This window comes from Tauraco erythrolophus, chromosome 25 (genome assembly GCF_009769465.1).
Source record: "Tauraco erythrolophus isolate bTauEry1 chromosome 25, bTauEry1.pri, whole genome shotgun sequence".
NCBI classification, from domain to species: domain Eukaryota; kingdom Metazoa; phylum Chordata; class Aves; order Musophagiformes; family Musophagidae; genus Tauraco; species Tauraco erythrolophus.
In genome coordinates this window covers 7,920,005-7,942,520 of record NC_141489.1, presented here as the reverse complement: position 1 = coordinate 7,942,520, position 22,516 = coordinate 7,920,005, and the positions used below count along the sequence as shown (strand labels likewise).

The 22,516-nt window shown below is 49.4% G+C and overlaps 1 protein-coding gene across 1 annotated transcript; it reads left to right on the top strand.

Moving 5' to 3' along the window:
• The first annotated feature begins 1,523 nt into the window (after positions 1–1,523).
• On the top strand, positions 1,524–15,296 carry LOC104370518 (olfactory receptor 6B9). The gene is made up of 3 exons (XM_086626353.1): positions 1,524–2,450; positions 6,569–6,586; positions 15,267–15,296. The coding sequence occupies exons 1-3, from the start codon at positions 1,524–1,526 to the stop codon at positions 15,294–15,296; spliced, it is 975 nt and encodes a 324-aa protein (XP_086482479.1).
• Positions 15,297–22,516: the final 7,220 nt, after the last annotated feature.

Below are 22,516 nucleotides of genomic sequence, written 5' to 3'. Positions count from 1 at the left end.
TGCCTAAAGTGAAGTAACTTACATGCAGTGCCAGCTGTCTAAACTCTGATTATAGTCATATAATTATGCAAAATAAAGTGGAAATGTAAGCCATATAGACATCAGTGTCCAGAAATATTTAACCCATTCCTAACTAGAACCCTATATAAGGCCAGATGAATCACTGTTTCGAGTGACGGATTGTATTAATTAGGGATTTGATTTGCTGGTCCATCTCAGTGATGTTCAAGGGGCCCTTTGTTCCCCACCTGGAAGGTGTCATCCAGAAGGTTCTGAATGTCCTGTAGTTTCTGTGTCATAATTTTTTGCTATGTATGAATGATCCAAATAACTACAGCACGCAAAAGACATTACAAATGTCCATGAACTCATATATGGACACTGAAGGTGGGATTCAAGAGCCCAAACAGCCATAGGAAAACACTTGAGATGTCCTAGAATGTTTCACAAATTCCTGCCAGATATGACACAGAACCTATGGAAATCTCACCATCTTCTAGACTGAGAGCTAGAACACCAGGGTATCCACAGCATCTCAAAACATGCTTATGTTTAGGTACTTGAATCACTAATACACAATTTAGACACCCAAAGTGCTATTAATTCCACACTGTTTACTTAGAACAATTTAACATCATATTTGAACATCCTATTTTAGTCAAAGGAGAAAGACCAACATTTTGAGGTGGATTCATTCATTCCTTCTTTATGAGATATTGTCACTTCTTAACAGTGTTTATGTCTCTCCATTAACTTTCATATTCACTACATAACCAGATTATTCACGAGGAGATCCACCTGCCCTATTTAAGCAGAGACAGGTGCCTGTCTCAATTTAAAGACTAACAATAAGAGAGATGGAAGTACATCTAGATATGATAACACTAACATGTACAGGAAATGTTAATCATTCTGTGAAGATTCTAACTTACACACGGATGACCAACCTTAAGATTTAGTGAGATGGATTAATTAATTATGTCCTTAATAGTTCAGAAGTACTAAAGATCAGTGTCCAGAATAGTGTTGTAACAGTAGAAGGTTGAGTTCTGCACAAGGAGAAATGTGGAGGTTGGGAGAAAAACTCATGTAAACCACTAGAGTATGGGAAAAAAAACATCCTAAGCGTTGCATCCTTTCATGTATCTAGCATGTTTCAGGTCATGGTGTGTTAGTATCATGAGATGCTTGAGGTCTGGATCACAAATTTAACTCACAGTTGTGTAAGCATGATCCTAATTGCATTTATAAAATTGGTCCTAGAAAAATCCTGCAGTCTACTTTGGAAAATCCCTCTTGTGCCTCAATAGTACTTTGTGAAGTTGCTATGTTGTTGCCATTTGTTGGGTTTTTTTCATTATGAATCACTCATTGTAACTATTTTTTTTTTTTTTTTCTCAATCCAGACAGGTCTAATCACAAACAGATTTTCAAGTCATGGTCTGTGCATACAAGCTAGCTTGAGTGGATGTTCAAACTGCTGCTGCATCTGCTTCTCTTGTAAAGTCTACAGCAGCTTCTGTATGATTTTCAGCAGGCCCTCAGATAACCTGACTCATGTGGTTGAGTTCGTTCTGGTTGGTTTTCCAGGTAAACAGGAAATCGAGCTTCTGCTCTTTTTTATGTTCTTCCTGGTTTATGCGCTGACAGTGATAGAAAATGCAACGATTGTTGTGCTTGTCTGGACAAATCTCCAGCTTCACAAGCCAATGTATGTTTTCCTGGGCAATCTTTCCTTTCTGGAGATCTGGTACATCTCTGTCACAGTGCCCAAAGTGCTCGTGAGCTTGGTGACAAAGAGACAACACATTTCCTTCACAGGCTGCATGGCTCAGTTATTCTTCTTCCTGGCATTGGCCTGCAGTGAGTGCACTCTCTTGGCTGTCATGGCCTATGATCGCTACGTGGCCATCTGCAACCCACTGCATTACCCACTCATCATGGATCACACTCTTTGTGCCCGTCTGACCATTGGCTCCTGGATGAGTGGCTTCCTGATTTCCACAGGAAAGATTTACTTCATTTCACGTCAGACCTACTGTGGGCCCAACATCATCAACCATTTCTTCTGCGATGTCTCCCCCTTACTGAAGCTAGCCTGCACCAATGTGTCAGTAGCTGAGCTTATGGATTTCTTACTGGCGCTGCTCATTCTTCTTGTGCCACTCACTGTGATTACAGCCTCCTATGTGTGCATCATCTCTGCGGTCTTGGGCATCCCTTCAGCCCAGGGGCGCCATAAGGCCTTCTCTACCTGTGCCTCTCACCTTTTAGTGGTCACGGTGTTCTACACAGCCTCCCTGTTCATCTATGCCAGGCCCCAGCCTATTGATTCCTTCAGCTCCTACAAACTGGTTTCTGTGGTGTACACTGTCCTGACACCCCTTGTCAATCCAGTCATCTATTGCTTAAGGAACCAGGAATTTAAAATTGCTCTTAGGAAAACAATATACTGGAGAGACATCTCATCCCAGAGATTTCATCTAGAGTCTTCTTTATCTATTTAACTCCCTCTCTACTCTGTAAAAGTGATTTATACAGGTCATAATAAACTTACTAGTGTTCATTTCTGAGCTTTAAGAGATTTGGGTTATCCCAAAGAAAGAGAGGAGAGAGTTCAGAGGAATGTGCACCACCTCCCATGAGGAAAGCAAGTGATCAGGGGGACAGAGCCTAACAAGAGGGCGAAATGAAATCGAGGACAGCTGTGGGTGTCAGAACCTGCTCCCAGTTTCTCTGCTCCCTAGCCCCATGTAAGTCTTAATTGGTCTCAGAACTCTATCCAGATCTAAGTTTCTCGAGCTAGAAATAATTTTTTCTCTCTGTTTCCACTAAAGATACTCTATTTAGTAGTACTAATTCTGAGAGGCCCTTAGGATAACCTACATCTATATCATAGAATCTAGAATAGAATCATAGAATAATACAGATTAGATGGTACCCTAAGAGGTCTATAGGTCAAACTCCTGCTCAAATCAAGTCCAATTAGAACAGGAACTTGTTCCAGTGAGTTTCCATATCCTTAAAGACATAAATTCCACCACATAGCTTGGTCCTTTATTCCAGTGTCTGACCACTCTCAGAATCACTGAAGGCTGAGGTTGGAAGCGGCATGTGGAGATCACCTAGTCCAATGTCACTGCTTGAATAAAGATCAATTACAGCAGGTTGCCCTGGGTCATGTCCAGTCAGGTTCTGAATATTTCCACAGATGGAGACTCCATAACCTCCCTTAGAAACTCATTCCAATGATCAACAGCCCTCAGAGTAAAAAAGATTTTGTCTTATGTTTGAAAGGAATGTCCTGTATTTCAATTTGTTCCTTTTGCCTCTGGTCCTGTTGCTGGGCACCACTGAGAGACATCTGGCTCCATCTTCTTTACTACTCTCATCAGATATTTATACATACTGATAAGACACCTCCCTGAGCCATTTCTTCTCCAGGTTAATCAATTCCAGCTCTCTAGGTTCTTTTCATATGGAAGATACTCCAATTTCATAATCATCTTAGTGGCCCTTCTCTGGACTTGCTCCAGTATTTCCATGTTTTGTATGTCATGGAGCCCAGAACTGAATACAGGATCCGAGATGTGGTCTCACAAGCACTGACTAAAGTTTAAGGATCACCTCCCTCAACCTGCTGTCTATGTTCTTTCTAATGCAGCTGAAACTGTTGGCCCCCTTTTTGCAAGACTGCATTGGTTTTCAACTTGTCCACATGGATGCACAGATCCTTTTGAAAGGTGTTGTCCAGACAGTAAGTCCTCATAAAGCCAGACAATAAGTCCCCATAAAGTATTGGTGCATGGGGTTATCCCTCTCCGGCGCAACAGTCTAACGCTCTGACTAGGTTTTTTAAAACCGTCATCACCTACACAGTTTAATGTCTTATTTGAAGTTATTTTCAACTTGAATACTGTGTTCAGTTTTGGGCCACTCACTACAAGAAAAACATTGAAGAGCTGGAGCATGTCCAAAGAAGAGTGCACCCTCAGCAAGTTTGCAGACGACACCAAGTTGTGTGGTGTTATGGACACGCTGGAGGGAAGGGATGCCATCCAGAGGGACCTTGACAGGCTGGAGAGGTGGGCCTGTGAGAATCTCACGAAGTTCAACAAGGCCAAGTGCAAGGTCCTGCACATGGGTTGGGGCCATCCCAAGCACAAGTACAGGCTGGGCAGAGAATGGATCGAGAGCAGCCCTGAGGAGAAGGACTTGGGGGTGTTGGTTGATGAGAAGCTCAACATGAGCCGGCAATGTGCACTGGCAGCCCAGAAAGCCAACCATGTCCTGGGCTGCATCAAAAGGAGCGTGGCCAGCAGGTCGAGGGAGGGGATTCTGCCCCTCTACTCTGCTCTCGTGAGACCCCACCTGGAATACTGCATTCAGCTCTGGAGCCCCCAGCACAAAAAGGACATGGAGCTGCTGGAGCAAGTCCAGAGGAGGGCCACGAAGATGATCTGAGGGCTGGAGTACCTCTCCTACAGAGACAGGCTGAGAGAGTTGGGGCTGTTCAGCCTGGAGAAGAGAAGGCTCCGCGGCGATGTTATAGCAGCCTTCCAGCAGTTAAAGGGGGCCTACAGGAAAGGTAGAGAGGGACTTTTTACAAGGGCGTGTAGTGATAGAACAAGGGGCAATGGCTTTAAACTGAAAGAGGGGAGATTTAGGTTAGATATAAGGAAGAAATTTTTTACATTGAGGGTGGTGAGGCACTGGACCAGGTTGCCCAGAGGAGTTGTGGCTGCCCCATCCCTGGAAGTGCTCAAGGCCAGGTTGGATGAGGCTTTGGGCAACCTGGTGTAGTGGAGGGTGTCCCTGCCCATGGCAGGGGAGTTGAAACTAGATGATCTTTGAGGTCCCTTCCAATGCAAACCATTCTATGATTCCACCATTCTAAGAGCAACAAAGCTGGTGATGGATCTAGAGAACAAGTCTTATGAGGAGCAGCTGAGGGAATTAGGGTTGTTTAGTCCAAAGACAAGGAGGCTGAGGGGAGACCTTATCGCTCTCTATAACTACCTGAAAGGAGGTTGTAGCGAGGTGGGTGTCTAACTGTTTTCCAAAGTAGCAATAGGAAAATTTCCAAAATAGCTATTCCAAAATAGGATGAGAGGAAACGGCCTCAAGTTGCACCAGGGGAAGTTTAGATTGACTATTAGGAAAAATTTCTTCACTGAAAGGGTTGTCAAGTATTGGAACAGGCTGCTCAGGGAAGTTGTTGAGTCACTATCATTGGAAGTATTTAAAAGTTGTGGCACTTAGGGACATCTTTTAGTGGTGGAATCTAAATGATTCTATGATTCTGTTACACAGGGTTTTGATTTAGCATGATACAGCAATGTTCTTAAATCACAATACAAGTATAAACTGAACAGAGCAGAGAGTAGCAACTGGAATACCCGGTAGAATCACAACACAAACATGAATTGTATTACCATTCTCTATAATACACTTGCTGTCACAATGCTGGTCATCCCCAGTCAACACTTCCCTAGAAGGAAACACACAGGTTGAAACCAGCTCAAGACCATTGCTCTTCTGGAAGTTCTTTTTGCTTGTCATCCAGATTTTATACACCATGTTGGGCTGAAGGATGTAATCCTGCCTCTGGCAAAGTTAGGATGACATATGCACTCTTTTCAGTAACTCAGAGACAAACTGTTACACAGTTGGTTGATCTACTCAATTGACATAGCTGAAGTTCATAAGATACCTGTCTGCCTACTTCTCCAGTCTGTCAAGGTCCCTTTGAGCACAACCGTTTACAAACACCTCTCACAGTTCTGTATCATATGCAAACTTTTCGACAGTGCACTGTCCCATCGGGGGGGGGGTACGTTAGTCACTAGTGATGAGGACAAGGCTGAGGTCCTTAATGCCTTCTTTGCCTCAGTCTTTAATAATAAGGTTAGTAGTTCCCAAGTGAGATGGCCTATGGTGTCTGAGAGCAGGGAGGGAGAGCAAATCGAAGCTCCTGTGATCCAAGAGGAACGGGTCAAGGATTTGCTTCATCAGCTGGATGCCCACAAGTCTATGGGGCCTGATGGTATCCACCCGAGGGTCCTAAGAGAGCTGGCGGATGTCATTGCCAAACCCCTGTCCATTATCTTTGGGCAGCCTTGGCTCACTGGGGAAGTTCCGCTGGACTGGAGGCTGGCGGATGTTGCCCCCATTTACAAAAAAGGGCGGAAGGAGGATCCAGGGAACTACAGGCCTGTCAGTCTGACCTTGGTGACGGGCAAAGTCATGGAACAGGTTATCCTGAGTGCTATTAATGAGCACATACAGGTTAACCGGGTGACCAGGCCCAGTCAACATGGGTTTATGAAAGGCAGGTCTTGCCAATCAAACCTGATCACCTCCTATGATGGGGTGACCCGCCTGGTTGATGAGGGAAGGGCTGTGGATGTAGTTTTCCTTGACCTCAGTAAAGCCTTTGATACAGTCTCTCATAGTGTTCTGGTTGAGAAACTGGTAACTGCTGGCCTGGATAGGCACACCCTCCTTTGGGTTAAAAACTGGCTGGATGGCCGGGCCCAAAGAGCGGTGGTAAATGGGGCTAAATCCGGCTGGAGGCCGGTCACCAGTGGGGTTCCCCAGGGCTCAGTGCTGGGTCCGGTTCTGTTTAACATCTTTATCAATGACCTGGATGAGGGGATTGAATGTACCCTCAGTAAGTTTGCGGACGACACCAAGCTGGGAGGCTGTGTCAATCTGCTCGAGGGTAGGGAGGCCCTTCAGAGGGATTTGAACAGACTGGATCGTTGGGCTGAGGCCAATGGCATGAGCTTTAATAAGGCCAAGTGCAGAGTCCTTCACTTGGGGTATAAAAACCCCAAGCATCGCTATAGGCTCGGGGAAGAGTGGCTGGAGAGCTGCCTGGCGGAGAAGGACCTGGGGGTGTTGGTTGACTACCAGCTTGATATGAGCCAGCAGTGTGCCCAGGTGGCCAAAAAGGCCAATGGGATACTGGCGTGTATCAAGAATAGTGTGACCAGCAGGAGCAGGGAAGTGATCCTGCCCCTGTACTCGGCACTGGTGAGGCCGCACCTGGAATATTGTGTCCAGTTTTGGGCCCCTCGCTTTAAGAGAGATATTGAGCTCCTGGAGCGGGTCCAAAGAAGGGCGACTAAACTGGTCAAGGGGCTGGAAAATAAAACTTATGGGGAGCGGCTGAGGGAGTTGGGGCTGTTTAGCCTGGAGAAGAGGAGGCTGAGGGGAGACCTGATTACAGCCTACAAATACTTGAGAAGGGATGGTGGGGAGGTGGGGGAAGGGCTCTTTACTTTAGTGATGGGTGATAGGACAAGAGGAAATGGGTATAAGCTTAGTCAGGGGAGGTTCAGGTTGGATGTTAGAAAGTATTTCTTCTCTGAAAGGGTTGTCAGCCACTGGAATAAGCTGCCCAGGGAGGTGGTTGAGTCCCCATCCCTGGATGTGTTTAAGAATAAGGTGGATGAACTACTTAGGGATATGGTTTAATGGGGATTAGGGATGGTTGGACTGGATGATCTCTAAGGTCTTTTCCAACCTAGAAATTTATGAAATGAAAAAGGATTTTCAGTAAGACTGGACTTGCTTAATAGACACCTTATAATGTAGATTTAAAAACTCACCAGTCTTCCCATTCTTACTGCTCTAGAAGAGACCCAGTCTTCCTGAGGGAGGCATGGAGGTTTCATGGTTGTGAAACATGCAAGTAGGTTACACAAGCAGGGCAGTGGGTAGGGGAGGAGGTAAATCAGGTTGTCCCTATACAAAGTAATAGGTTCAGAAGGAAAGTCCTGTGTTACTGAACCCAGCTGCTTTTCTGTGTAATTTTGTCTCATGGATCAAGCACAATCAAGGGTTGTCAGCCACTGGAATAGGCTGCCCAGGGAGGTGGTTGAGTCCCCATCCCTGGATGTGTTTAAGAATAGGGTGGATGATCTACTTAGGGATATGTTTTAATGGGGATTAGGAATGGTTGGACTGGGTGATCTCTAAGGTCTTTTCCAACCTAGAAATCTATGAATCTATGAATCCTGAACCCGTTTATGCTGCTTGCCAACCCCAGGACCCAGCTTGGGATGTTGCATCTTGATGAGTATCACACATTGACAATGCCTCTGAACAAGTTTTGTCCGTCACAGATGTGTTCCCTGGTCACAGAAAGGCTTGAAATCTAGAAAAGGCATTAACTGTTTGTCTGAACACATTGCTACTGTGAGTCTAGCCATCGGAATGGGAGTCTTCATATATACATATATACATACACAGGTGTAATTCTCTGATGTGTATATACATATTTTTAGTTGCAACACAAGGGAACTGATGCATGTACAGGCTGATGTCTGCCAAAAAAAAAAAAAAAAGTAATGTTGCAGAAGAAATATCCAGTTTCTTGGGCACAGAAAGGTAGCTTGGTTTATATGATGGTGGGACTGAGTGTGGGTAGAGATGCCATCATTCAGCTGCTAAGGATGAGCATGGACCATGATCAACCATTTAAAGTTACAGTATAGTGCAACAGGTTGCAAGTGACCACTAACATCAGGTTGGATGAAGGCAACTTAAGGATGTCCAGGAAGACGGAGAATGTGGGGATTCACAAGTAGCCACTAAAAAAACCTTTATTTTCGTGATAAAGCTGAAAAAGATTTTGGGAGACATCACCAAGGTGAAAAGAATATCTGAGAAGAGCTAGTGGCTGAGGAAGTACTTCGAAGTGTGAAACTGGTGATAACACTCAATGGTGGAAATTATAACCGTGTTCCCCAGGAGAGTGAGCAGATAAATCAGCAGTAGCAGCAGGGTGAAGATTTGCATCTTTCAAAGTGAAAAGGCCACCAGAAAGTATTCCCTGTCCCAGGTCCAACTGAGAGGATCCATACGAGTGCCTGGCCTGTTGAGAGGACCACCTGAAAGATGAGATAAACAGCCACTTCAGTCTGAAGTTGCACAGCATCTCTGGGGAGATGACAGATGTGGAGATGTTGCTGAAAGATGGCAGCTGAGAAGGGAAGTGTGTGGGTGTCTGGAGGTGCTGACTGTAAAGGTATGTGGAAGAGGGTCTGCTTCATTAGGGTTATCTGATCAGGGACCTTTTCAAGGCAAAGTTGATAATAAGTAAAGGAGGAAGCATATACAAGAGCACAGAGGGACACAAACCTGGTAGACAAGGGATAATGAAGACAATGGCAAAGACCAAAAGTCTTCAATCACTAATTGGTGGGCCATTAAGAAACTCCAGACACCTTTGGAGAGGTCCTCCTGTAACTTTGTGACTGATGAGGAGGAGGACAAGAGGAACTGAGGATCTGGGATATTCAAGGGGGTGAACTTGCAAATGAATATTTGGGGGAAGAGGACTGGGAAGGAACAAACTGGGGTGGACAGTTAGGGGTGTAAACTGGGGCCAGTCAGTGCTGGTCTGTCTGAGCCCTGTGCCTGATCACCACAGTCTGTCCTGTCACCTTACTAAAACCTACAAAATCCTTACTAAGTCTTATGAAACCAGGAGGTTTGAGATCCTTGTAATAGTTTTCCTGTTCCATTTCTCAGTTACTTTTTCACTCGAAAAAGTGATCTCTCTTACCCACCCTGTGAAGACTGTATGGAAGACTGAAGAATTTATGATCGACAGTGACGTACAGTGGTAATGTTCCCTCTACCAGTTGCATTTCTAAAGATCATAGAATCATAGAATGGCACAGGCAGGAAGAGACCTCAGAGATCATCTAATCCAACCTCCCTGTCATGGGCAGGGATGCCTCTTAACTAGATCAGGCTACTCAAGGCTCCGTCCAACCTGGCCTTGAACACCTCCAGGGAGGGGACATCCACAACCTCTCTGGGCAATCTATTCCAAAGCCTTACCACCCTTGTACTGAAGAATTTCTTCCTAAAATCTTATCTAAATCTGTTCTCCTTCAACTTAAACCCATTTCCCCTTGTCCTATCAGTGGACACTTGTTGGGGGAGTTCCTGGCTACTACAATAGAAAGCACCTGTGCCTCGTTAGGACAGGTGCTGTGAGTCACGTTGGTCAACCGGAAACCACGTGACTCATGGATGAATAAAGGTGGGGCACTCCCAAGAGGGAGTGGGGCAGTTCCCTCCTGGAGACTGGAGTGATAGGAGCCCCTGGAGAGCAGCATCTTGAAGCTCTCTGTTGGAAGCCTTTGGTTGTGACAAGGACCTTTGGAGTGTGATAAAGCCTTCTGATATACGAGGAGGATCACAACGACCTTCTGGGTTGTGATCCCCGAAGATTGAGACACCAGTAGTCCGCAACAGACACTCTTGTAAAAAGTCCCTCCCCAGCCTTCCTGTAAGTTCCCTTCAGGTATTGGAAGGCAGCTATTAGGTCCCCCCGAAGTCTCCTATTTTCAAGGCTGAACAATCCCAGCTCCCGCAACCCGTCCTCGTAGCAGAGGTGCTCCAGCCCCTGGATCATCTTTGTGGCCTTCCTCTGAACACACTCCAACAAATCTATGTCTCTCTTATGGTGGGGACATCAGAACTGGACACAGAATTTGAGGTGGGGTCTCACAAGAGCAGAGTAAAGGGGGAGAATCACCTCTCTTGACCTGTTGACCACACTTCTCTTGATACATTCCAGAATGCGATTGGCCTTCTGGGCCGCATGAGCGCACTGCCGGCTCATGTTGAGCTTCTCATCTATAAACATCCCAAATCCTTCTCTTCAGGGCTACTCTCAACCCACTCTGTGCCCAGTTTGTATTTGTGCCTAGGATTGGCCCGACCCAGGTGAAGGACCTTGCATTTTGACTTGTTGAAGCTCATGCAGTTGGCACTGGCCCATTTCTCAAGCCTATCAAGGTCCCTCTGGATGGCATCTCTTCCCTCAAGTGAGTCCACGGCACCACACAACTTGGTGTCATTGGCAAACTTACTGAGGGTGCACTCAATGCCGTCATCCATGTCGCTGACAAAGATGTTAAACAGCACTGGACCCAGAACGGACCTCTGAGGGACACCGCTTGACACTGGTCTCCATGTAGACATCACACCGTTGACCACAACTGTTTGAGTGCGACCATCCAGCCAGTTCTTTATCCACCGAGTGGTCCATCTGTCAAATCCGTGTCTCTCCATTTTAGAGACAAGGATGTCATGTGGGACAGTGTCAAACGCCTTGCACAAGCCCAGGAAAACGACATCCGTTGCTTTACCCACGTCAACCATTGCTGTAGCTTTGTTGTAGAAGGCCACTAAATTAGTCAGGCACGACTTGCCCCTAGTGAAGCCATGTTGGCTGTCACCAACCACTTGGTTATTTTTTATGTGCCTTGGTACAGCTACCAGGAGAATCTGTTCCATGATTTTACCTGGCACAGAGGTAAGGCTGACTGGTCTGTAGTTTCCCAGATTGTCCTTTGTCCCTTTTTTAAAGATGGGGGTTACGTTTGCCCTTTTCCAATCTGTAGGAACCTCACCAGACTGCCAGGACCTCTCAAATACAATGGCTAGTGGCCTAGCAACTTCAGCCGCCAGTTCCTTCAGGACCCGTGGATGTATCTCATCAGGTCCCATGGACTTGTGCACCTTCAGGTTCTCTAGGTGTTCCCGGACCTGATCTACTCCTACCCTGGGTGGTTCTTCACTCTCCCAGACCCAGCCAATATCCTCTGTGATATTGGGATCTTGGAAGATGGGAGCCATTACCCTGATTTATGTCCTCTAAAAGATGGATGTCCATCAAAATCAATCTAGGCTATTACTTTGAAACCCAGAGTACTGCCAAAAAGTGATTAACCCCATCTGGATGTAGGCAACATGAACTATCCCTTCCCATAGGCACTTCTCCACCTGTTGTCCATAGCAGAAGATTGCAATAGCTCGATGGCAATAGGTACCCAAAAATGTTATTGTTTAAGCAGAGGTCAAATGTATGTCACCATTCGTGTATACAAAGTCTTCATAAGCCTTTCCTGGCCATGGCTTTATGTAAGAATTCACCCTTTCCAGGGAACTTTTTAATGCTAAAAAATAGACTGTGCAGACAATATTTTAAATGTCTGCTTTAGTAAACTTTATATCACTTGTTTTTTGTTATCTTGGTCTTTTTAATCCTCACAGATTGTTTTTCAAGCAGTTCTAAATGAAAAAAAAAAAGAAAAGAGTATATGAGTCACATCTTAGATCTATTAATTGCTTATGCATTTAGTTTTACTTCCCCCCCAAAAAGTACAAATGTTGGGGCTGTCCTTTCATTCCTACTTACCAAAATATGTGTTAAGTTGACTTGGGAGTAGAAATGATGATCCTTCCTTGCTAAGTACATTTTAAAAATCATTCCAGTTTCTGCCCCTTCCTGCTTTAGGATAGGAGTAACTTACTAAAACATTATATCAACACATTGTGTCTCTGCCCACCCTTATTTCTATCATGCAATCTAATTACATGTTCCAGCAAACAGTGTAAACTTCTTGGACAACAGATTTTTATGAAATATTTTCTTTTTCTTGTCCTAAAATGCTTGTGAAGCATTATTCCTGCCTGTGAAGCAGGAAGCATGCTAAACCAGGAAATCTTTAGGGGAAAAACTGATCACTTCAAAGGCATAAAGGGTCTGCAGAACTTTGAAAAGCAGCCTAACTGATAAACCAGAACGGAAAACCACAGAGTATCTTAACTAACAACAAAAATTAGAATATTGTCAAGAGTCATGAAAAGAGCCCCAAATTCTCAGACAGGCCTGATGAATCAGCTGTCGCAGTGTGTGTCAGCTTTATGGATTCAATGAACATAAGGATCTATATTTTGTTTTCCTGTGTTTCTTTTCATTTTGGGTGGTAACAATGGTTAAAATCTGTGAGCAAGTCTACACGGCCTCCTCCTCTGGGTAAGACGGCTTTGGTAGCAACTGCTGATAAGACAGCAGAGTGAGTGCAACAGCCTTGCGGGAACAGAATACCCAAAACTGCCTGTTCTGAGAACTCTTCCTGAAGCACACTGCCATGCCACAACGGCAGCTTTGCTCCTGAATTAACTCAACAAACCTCAGGCTTTTACTGTCACGAATAAAAGTGCTCTGTCTCACGTGCCTCTCTATTTCACCTTAATTCTGACAAAGGAAGTCCTTTGAGAAGGAAGGAGCATGTCTGCTTGGTCTGAATGGGAGGGCATGGGTGACAGGCTCTGTGCATGTTCTGAAATTTGTCTGACACTGAAGTTGAAAGCTTCCCCTGGCAGTTAAAAAATTATACTCCTTAACTGTGAAGAGAAAGAAAATAATGAAGATATTTTCCCTGGGGAAAGTGGAGGTCGATGGAGGATTACAGAGAACACATCTGAGGAGCAGACAGGATGGGCCAGGAGTGTATTTTGTGTACACAACTGCACAGATATGCAGAAACAAAGTGTCCTGGTTGTAGCTGGGACAGAGTTGGCTCTTCTTCTTAGCAGCCAGAAGAGCTCCGTGTTTTGGTTTTACTCAGAGAAGTAAATGATTCTGAGAAGAATGTTGATAGCAAGCTGATGTTTGTAGTTGACCAGGGACTTTTCAGTGTGCCATGTCCTGGCCGGAGTGCAGAAGCACGGCGGGATAAGGGGGGAGCATAGCTGGGACAGGGGGGACACGATTCCCCTTGTGATTTGTGGTGGAACTTAAGATTGAGGCCAAACTGGCCAATCAGTATTCCATATCATGCAGCGTCATGCCCAGTATAACAGTGAGGGGCAGCCGGACAGAAGGGCTTTTGCGCTTTGGCTCTTTCGCCGCTTTTGCTCTTTCGCACTTGCTGCGCTTTTGCTCTATTGTTTTTCTTTCTTTTTCTCTCTCTCCCAGCACTCCCACTCTCGGAGCACTCTCTCTCTCTCTCTCTCTCTGCCCCTCTCTATTTCGGGGCCTCGCGTTCGTCCGGGATTGCAGCTTTGGGACGAGACGGGCTTCGCATACGAGGGGGTGGTGAGCATCTACACTGTGTATTAAATCATCTGTATTAAATTGTTCTTATCTCAACCCACGGGTTTCCCGTTTATCCTTTAATTCTCTCCCTCATGCCTGGGGCTGGGGGAGGGTGAGTGAACAACTCTGTGGGCGGGTTTGGTTGCCGGAGTGGCCTAACCCACGACACAAAGGAAGATATCTGCATATACACATACGCATTATTGAGCAAACCACCCATGTTCACAAGAAAAAGCAGCAGCTTGTTTTGATTCAGCATAGAACTGGGGATTTTTGTTAGAACAGAGTGATCCTGGTCCCAACTGAAACGAGAGCTTTCATGCAGAAGTTTTTCTCGTGTTGGTTTTGCTCCGATAAAAACCATCCACCCTCATCACAAGCTGTTCCTCACAAGCAGTCCTCTCCTTACCTGGTCTCTCTTTGATCTTTCTTCAAGTATATGGTAAAACAATAAACAATATCAGGAGTATAGCCAATATAATCTAATCAAGGACGTATATTCTTCTTGGTTAAAGGACGGTGGACCTGGCTGAGGAACAAGTATACAGTTGTGTCCTGAGTTGAACCAATACCTTAAAAGGAACAAATGAGGAAGGGGATGCTGCCCAAAAGACCCTCATAAGACCACCAGGAACCACCAGCAGAACTGGCGCAAGCACAGTAAGTTCTCATTCAAAGCCAAGAAGAATGACCTAACATAGTGACGTAATCTGTTACATACGTATCAGGTAGGCTGGATTTTGTGTAAAACTCTTGTACAAATATTGCAACTTCTCTCCTGCTCGGTGTGCTTGATCTGTGGAAAACCCACCGAGCACTCAGGCCTAAAAAATACAACATCTCTCCCGAACATGTGGACCTGGTTCATCACACACCCGGCACGAATCTGCTTTTTGGACAACAGCTCTAGCTCAGCTACAGCAGCTTCCAGCTGAAGTTCCAAACATTCCCATCTGCAAAAACAGAACTCCAAAGAGTTTTGGCTCCTGCAAGTTCTTCCTTCCCACCCCAACCCTGCTCCCGTTCAGTTTGCTGTCAGAGTTTCACAAACCATTAGTCAGGCTTCTCTCAGGCATCTGTCTCACTACCCTTGGGTCACGTGCTTGAAATCCTTTCTTGCTATCTGTCCTAGTTTAGCTGCGACAGGGATTTAGAGCAGCGCCTTTCTCTTCTTTACACAGGAGGAAGCCCCCAGCTCTGATCACAGTCAGCCCACAGCAGGGAGACAGCCCTCAAAAACACCAGAGACTCAACGTCTACCTCAGATCCAGACAAAGGGTTAGGTGATGAACACCTACTCCTACCAGCTGCAGTTATGCTAAGGATGCTGTTTTTTCTCTCTTCTTGGCAGGCAAGATCCATGAAGACGATCATAGCCTAACAGACATTTTTTACAAGTGGTGGTGTCAGCACCAGGAAAAATGACGAGCTGATATCTGGATTGCCAACAGAACACATGATCACTCTGGGAGGATCAATCAGCCTTTTTGTTCCTCCGTGTTGCTCCCACCAATGGTTTCGTTTCGGTCAGGTCTCAGTCTGAAGTAGATCCGTTATCAGCAATTTTTCTGTCCATAGGAACGTGTCAGTAAAACAAAGAGTGTGCAGACAGCAGAACAGTGAAAAATGCAGCATCCCCTTCCCACCTCAAGGACCTTAACAGCACTGCGATATCTCTGTGCAAATGACACATACCCTTCCAGTACTTGGCACTCCTGACAGCAGGACAGGCTAGACAGGGAGTTGGCGTTTGACATGACGCATCATCAATTCCGCCTTCAGCTTTCTCTTCCTGTGAGCCAGCTCAGAGGGACATCATTGTTGCCACAGGTGTTGGTTTTCTCCAGCACATCTCAGAAGACCCTGGTCTCCTGCAAGGTGGACCCTGTCCCATTTCTCTGGGCCCTTAAGGCATGTGGTTTTTCAGCAGGAATATGATCCAACATTTGCTTTGTCCCATCTGAAGTGTAAGCAAAAAGGCGCAGCACAAATTATCCCGTGGTACTGGGACTGACAGCCTCCTGGGAATCAGCTGCAGTGGACTGCATGCATCCAGGTGGATAATTTGAAATGGTTCTGCCCTGGAAGTCTTAAAAGAAGGATCACATTGGCATGAATGATAATATCAGCACATCCTATTTGGAGCTGAAGAACCTGAGGCCAGAAGCAGGTGTTACGCATCACTTCGCCAGACACCTGAGAAATGCTGTTCACCACTGTCCATAAGGCTTCTGGCAATGTGTCAGACCTTCTCACAGCAAAAAGCCAGAGCTCCTGAGATACCTCCCTGCAGCCAGAGCTCCTTGCAGGTTCTGACTGTGGGCAGCCACACAAGCACATACCTTTCCTTAGCTGAACAGGCTGGTTTTCAAAGGCAGGTGTTAAACATCCAGAAGACACAGATTTGCAAATAGATGTGGTTGTTTTGCAAATATTAAGCAAACAAGAACAGTAAAGGTAAAAAAAAACCAATCAAAACCAAAAACCAAACCCAAACTGAACAAGAGAACAAAACAAAGCAAAAACCAGATGAGATGAGGAAGCTTTAGCAACTGAACTGTGAACTTCTGTTGGGGGAGGGTGAAATCTTTCTCAAGTGTCCTTTTCCTTTTCTAACTCCTTGTTCTCATGTCTAGCTCATTTTTCATGGCTAGCTCCACCACAGCCAGCACAGTCCCAAAACCTGCAACTCAGAGCACACATCTGGAGCAGTGGTTTCTACAAGCAGCACTGCCAGATTGCTGAAACTGCTGGTGTTCAAAATGCATGTGCCTGATTACCCTCAGTAGGTTTCTGCATGGTCTTCCGTGGTATCTTGTGGAGGAATATTGTCTTCCCTCAGATCCCAGCTCAGTTTTCAGCCCTGTGCATGCAGTTCTTGTGTACACAGTTCCCACAAGCAAGAACGTTCTCTTTACCTCAAGGAAATCAGGCAAAGACATTTTCCTCCACTACCTTTCAGGGTAGACTCATGTTCCTGAAAGGAATTCTTCCCTCTCGCCTCCCCCTTTCTAAAAGTGTTCTGAAAGCCAGACACCTCCAGAGATATACCTGGTACATAATATATTCCTTCCACGTCATCCCTACAGTTTTGAGGAGAAACAGGAGTGTTTTGTAGCCAGTAGTGCAGAGCTACTGTGCATTCTCAGCGCAGCCCACAGCTTTCCTGACAGCTTTTCTCGAGGTTTGCTTGACCTCTCTGTTCCTCAGGCTGTAGACCACCAGGTTGACCAAGGGTGTGAGGATGGCGTAGAAAAGGAGAAGGTTTTGTTCAGGTTTCTCAGTGGAGGTGTGCCAGGCAGCAAATAGACAGAAGAAGTGTCCCTTAGAAAATGCTGCCCACAGTGATGTGTGAGAAGGCTTTCACTTCTCACGCATGGTGGAGAAGGCCTTCTGCCTCCCCATGCTCAATAGGATCCTCAGGATGGCATCTGTAATGCAGACGTAGGATGCCAGAGTGAACAAAAATGGCAAGACTACATCTAGGGTCGACACTACAGCAGCCTGCTGTCATCACAGGAGAGCTCCAGAGACCAAATGGCAGAAGAGGTCAGTTGGACTGGGGGCACAAAACTCCAGTGGACTTGAGAAGTATGTGATGATTGTGGAACTAGTCATTCCTCCAAGCCAAGAGACAGCTGCCAGCTGGAAAAACACCTTCCAGTTCACCATGTTTGTGTAGAACACGGGGTGACACATGACGGCCAGGTACTGACTTCAGGACACAGTGGCCAGCAGGTAGCACTCGGAGACCACAAGAGATCCGAAGAAGTAGAGCTGAGCCATACAGTCGTGAGCAAAGGTGGTCCTGTCCCCAGTCAGGAAGCTGGCCAGCAGCCCAGGCAGGTTGATGGAAGTGCAGCAGGTCTCCAAGCTGGACAACGAAGATGTTCCCAAGCACAGTCTCTCCACAGGCCATGAGAGAGAGAGGAGGAAGAGAGGCACCTGGAATCAGGGGCTTTCCCGAATCCCAGCAGGAGAAACTCTCAGTGACGTCTGTTTTTCCCATCCTCCTTTCTCCATGCAGTGGTCTTGGTCTTTCTTTTCCCCTCTTGTCAGAAAGGGCATTCCCTACGAGAGAGGGCATGCCTGTGAAAGGAAACGTTACCAGAGAGAACGCGGTGGCTCGCACACATCGGGCTGTAGGTGGGTCCCTTTAGGGGCTCCACGCTTAGCGCAGGAAGAGGAGTGGGTTCTTGGAGAGAGCTCGTCCGAGGAGAAGTCCTTTCCACCTAAGAGATGAGTTGCCCCATGAAGGTACCTATCCCTCCCTCTGGAATAAAAAGGGAATGGGCATTTGCACAGACAAATGTGCCTGAAGTTATTCCCAGTATGTTCTTCACAGGAGTGAAGGACAGAGTTCCTATGGCCGTCAGCAGGAGAAAGACATCGTCGTGCGTAAGGGGAGGCGTCTCAGAGCCACGGTGAGTGAGAGGCGCAGCAGCACGAACGCACTCAGCTCTGCCCGTGGTGGGGCAGTAGCTGACGCTGCCGAACGGCCGCACGAGCGTATCCAGGTCGTTCCTATGTCGCAGGGTGGAGACTGCAATAGCCTCACTGGTGGGACAGCTGCAGAGCGCGGGCCAAGCGTCTGCGTCAGCCTCCGAGGTGACCCTTCAGGAAGACAGAGCTGCCTTATGGGGACAATAACCAACCGCCCGCCTGGGGCAAGGGAGGAAGGACAGAAAGCCACAGCCGCTGCAATCAGAGGGGACAAAAGGCTCAAAGGTCGTGGGGCAAGAGGAGCAGAAAAGTCATCAGTGGAGACACCACCTCTAACAACTGATGCGGAGGTGTGGTGCTCCGGATGGAACCGTTACCTGTTGAGGAGTTAGTGGTGCTCGTTAGCAGTTAACCCGAGGCCGCTCAGGCCTGTGCCATGCTGGACCAGGCCACACTGGGCCATGCTGTGCTATGTTGCGCAGGGCCATGCCAAGCTGTGCCAAGCCGTGCCGAGCCAGGCTGAGCCATGCCATGTCATGCCGTGCCGGGCCAGGCCAAGCCGTGCCGTGCCATGCCGAGCCATGCCGAGCCATGCTGAGCCATGCCGTGCCGTGCCGAGCCATGCCGTGCCGAGCCGTGCCGAGCCATGCCGTGCCGTGCCGTGCCGAGCCATGCCGTGCCGAGCCGTGCCGAGCCATGCCGTGCCGTGCCGTGCCGTGCCGAGCCGTGCCGTGCCGAGCCGAGCTGTGCCGTCCCGAGCCATGCCGAGCCGAACCGTGCCGAGCCGAGCCGGGACGACCCGAGCCATGCCGTGCCGAGTCGAGCCGTGCCGAGCCGAGCCGAACCATGCCGAGCCGAGCCGTGCCGTGCCAAGCCGAGCCGTGCCGTGCCGAGCCGTGCCGTGCCGAACCGTGCCGAGCCGTGCCGAGCCGAGCCGGGACGACCCGAGCCATGCCGTGCCGAGTCGAGCCGTGCCGAGCCGAGCCGAACCATGCCGAGCCGAGCCGTGCCGTGCCGAGACGAGCCGTGCCGTGCCGAGCCGTGCCGTGCCGAACCGTGCCGAGCCGTGCCGAGCCGTGCCGAGCCGAGCCGAGCCGAGCCGAGTCGAGCCGAGCCGAGCCGGGCCGAGCCGAGCCGAGCCGTGCCGTGCCGAGCCGAGCCGAGCCGAGCCGAGCCGTGCCGAGCCGTGCTGAGCCGAGCCGAGCCGAGCCGAGCCGAGCCGGGCCGTGCCGTGCCGAGCCGAGCCGAGCCGAGCCGAGCCGAGCCGAGCCGGGCCGTGCCGAGCCGAGCCGAGCCGAGCCGAGCCGAGCCGGGCCGGGCCGTGCCGAGCCGAGCCGAGCCGAGCCGAGCCGAGCCGTGCCGAGCCGAGCCGAGCCGAGCCGAGCCGGGCCGTGCCGTGCCGAGCCGGGCCGAGCCGAGCCGAGCCGAGCCGAGCCGAGCCGAGCCGGGCCGTGCCGTGCCGAGCCGAGCCGAGCCGAGCCGGGCCGGGCCGGGCCGGGCCGGGCCGGGCCGCACGCAGAGCGTGGCCGTCAGGCCGTGCCGCGCCGCACGAATCCCGCGGCCGCAGGACAACCCCGCAGCTCCTTGTACCGGAGCAGCCCGCCGGCAGCCCGAGCCCCTGAGCTCCCGGGCAGCTGGGTCTCGGCTGCCGTGTGCGGGTGCTCTTGGTGCTGGGGTGCTTGGAGTCAGGGTGTCTGTGGAACGGAGGGGGCCCCGCCAGGGCTCCTGGGCTCCCGCCACAGCTGTCGTGCAGGAGACATAGGCAGCTTCACCCCCCGTCTCCCTGGCCAGGGCGGCACTGCCCGCAGAGAAGCAGGAGGAGAAACACCTATGGGACAGCAGGGAAAAGTGTTGGAAATGAAAGGCAGAGGTGGGTGCTAGGATAGAGCTGGAGAGCACAGGCTGGACTTAAAGCTGGGGGAGAAGAGCTGGGGTGCAGAACTAGGGGGCAGGAGGAAGAGCAGGGAGGGAGGGACTGGGGTTGGAGCTGGAGTTAGACAAGGAGCTGGCAGAGCAGAGCTGAGACTTGGGGCAGAACTGGGGTCAGTCCAGTGGGGCTGGGACAGAGCTCGGGGGCACATCAGGATGTACAACCCCTGTGCCTCAGTTTCCCCGCTTGCTCTGCGAAGGGTTCCTTGGTTGTGGGAGCGGTAAGAAAAAACTCTCACATGAGGGCTCAGCACAGGAAAGCTGTGCAGGGTGAGAAGGGTCTTTGGGACACTGGAGGGGCCCAAGGATTGGAACAGGCACTGGTGAACAGGGGCCCTCATCAGGGATGGAAATGGCTGGACAACCAAAGGGCGAGTGGAGGCCTGGGGGCAGAGAGTCCCCATTACCAGTGTCTGTTGCGGTGACGGCAGACCTCAGCTGCGATGGCTTCCTTGTCAGGGGGTGGCTTGGTCATGAAGATGAAGAGCTGGGAGAGGGGGGACATGAGTGGTGAGGCCCTGCACAGCGACCCCAAAATGGGGAGAGCAGGCCCCTGAAATGGAGAGAGGGGCCCAGGAGAGAGACCCCTATAGAAAGACCACCCCAGGGAGAGAGACCCACTCAGGGAGAGAAACCCCCAAAGATACAGACTCCGTTCTCCACTCCCCACAGCACACAGTATCCTTCCTGTTCCCCTTGTGACTGCCGTGTACTTTGGTGGCTCCTTCCACCCACACTCGTGTCCTCTCTCTCCTCTGGGAACACCATCCCTCCACCTCTCCATGCCCCTGCACCCAGACGCTGACACATGTGCCTGTGGAGGCAGGGGGTACTGCAGACTGAGCGGAGTGCTCCCAGCAGATCAGCATCACCCATACTGGAGCCGGTGGAGGGGACGCGCCGCATGGCCTCGATCAGGTTGTGCTGGGTGTATCCAACACTGTGCCTGCAGGGCACGGCATGTTTGGGGAGTACCTGGCTCTACGCTGGCCCTAGTGCTCCCTGAGACCCTGCCCCATAGCACTTCCACAGCTATGCCCTAGGGTCCTCTGCAAGTCCCTGCCCCACAGTAGTTCTTGAAGAGACCTGGCTTCATAGTTCCTACAAGACTGCTCAGCAGAATGCCAAGAGGTGCTATCCCATGATGCCACAAAGATCTCGTCCTCAGAATCCAGCCCTGCCCTCCAGCACCCAGTTGTGCCCTCCAGCACCCAACCTTGCCCCATCCCAAGCAGCCAATTTCAGAGCACGCAGACCTGCCCTCCAGCATCTAACCCTGCCCCATAGCACCCATTCCAGCCCCACAGCACCCACACATGGCCAACAGTACCAAGCCCTACCCACCAGCACCTAATCCAGCCCCACAGCATCCTGTCTGCCCCATGTTTGCTCACAGGTAGATGACCACAGAGGTTTCTCCATAGCAGTAGATGTTGAAGTAGCAGCACAGGGGCAGGCTTTTGAGAAGGAAAAGCAGGGAGTCCTGTGGAAATACGCAGCAGACAGGTCTTGGGAAACACTGGTGGGGGGTACAGATGCCTTTTCCCATAGCCTGGTCCTCCTAAAGCCTCTGGGCTCCCCTGGACGACCTGAGCCAGTGCGCTGAACTCCCCATGGCACCCAAGATATTTCAGGACCATTTTGGGCCCCACCAGTCCCCCCTCACAGCTCTGTCCCTCTGTAAATGCCTGCCCTGGCCCGTTCTCCCTCAACCTGCTCCTTAGCCCCATCCTGGTCCCTGCTCTGCAGGGGTACCTGTGCATGCTTAAGGAAAGTGGTGTCCAGGAGGAAGATGAACTCTCCAGACTGGCACTGCCTGGGCACTGCCTCAGGGGAATGCTGGGTGCCAGCGTCACCAACACCATGGGGTCACCAAGCAGGGAGCCTGGAGGAGGTATGGGGTGGGATGAAGGCCAGATACGGACTGCCCCCTCATCCTGGTTCTGATTCTTACTGTGCTTTCAGCTTCCACCATCCCAGAGCCTGTCACGCCCCACATGGGTACCTCCATACCCTACTGTTCTGCTCACCAATTGCAGCCCAGTGCCCCATGTATTCCAGCCCAGTGCCTTCTCTACAGCTACCTAGTGAGCTCTATCACAGAGTTTCCCGTACGCGTCCTGCTATACCTGATACCTCACCACAGTGTGCCCAACACCCCACCCTGGAACCCCAGGAGCCAAACTATCCCATCTCAATGCCTGCTGTTCCCATCCCAGTGTCCAACGA

Bases quoted from the DNA above. Each gene is read 5' to 3' on its own strand.
- LOC104370518 (XM_086626353.1), top strand. From the start codon at position 1,524: ATGATTTTCAGCAGGCCCTCAGATAACCTGACTCATGTGGTTGAGTTC.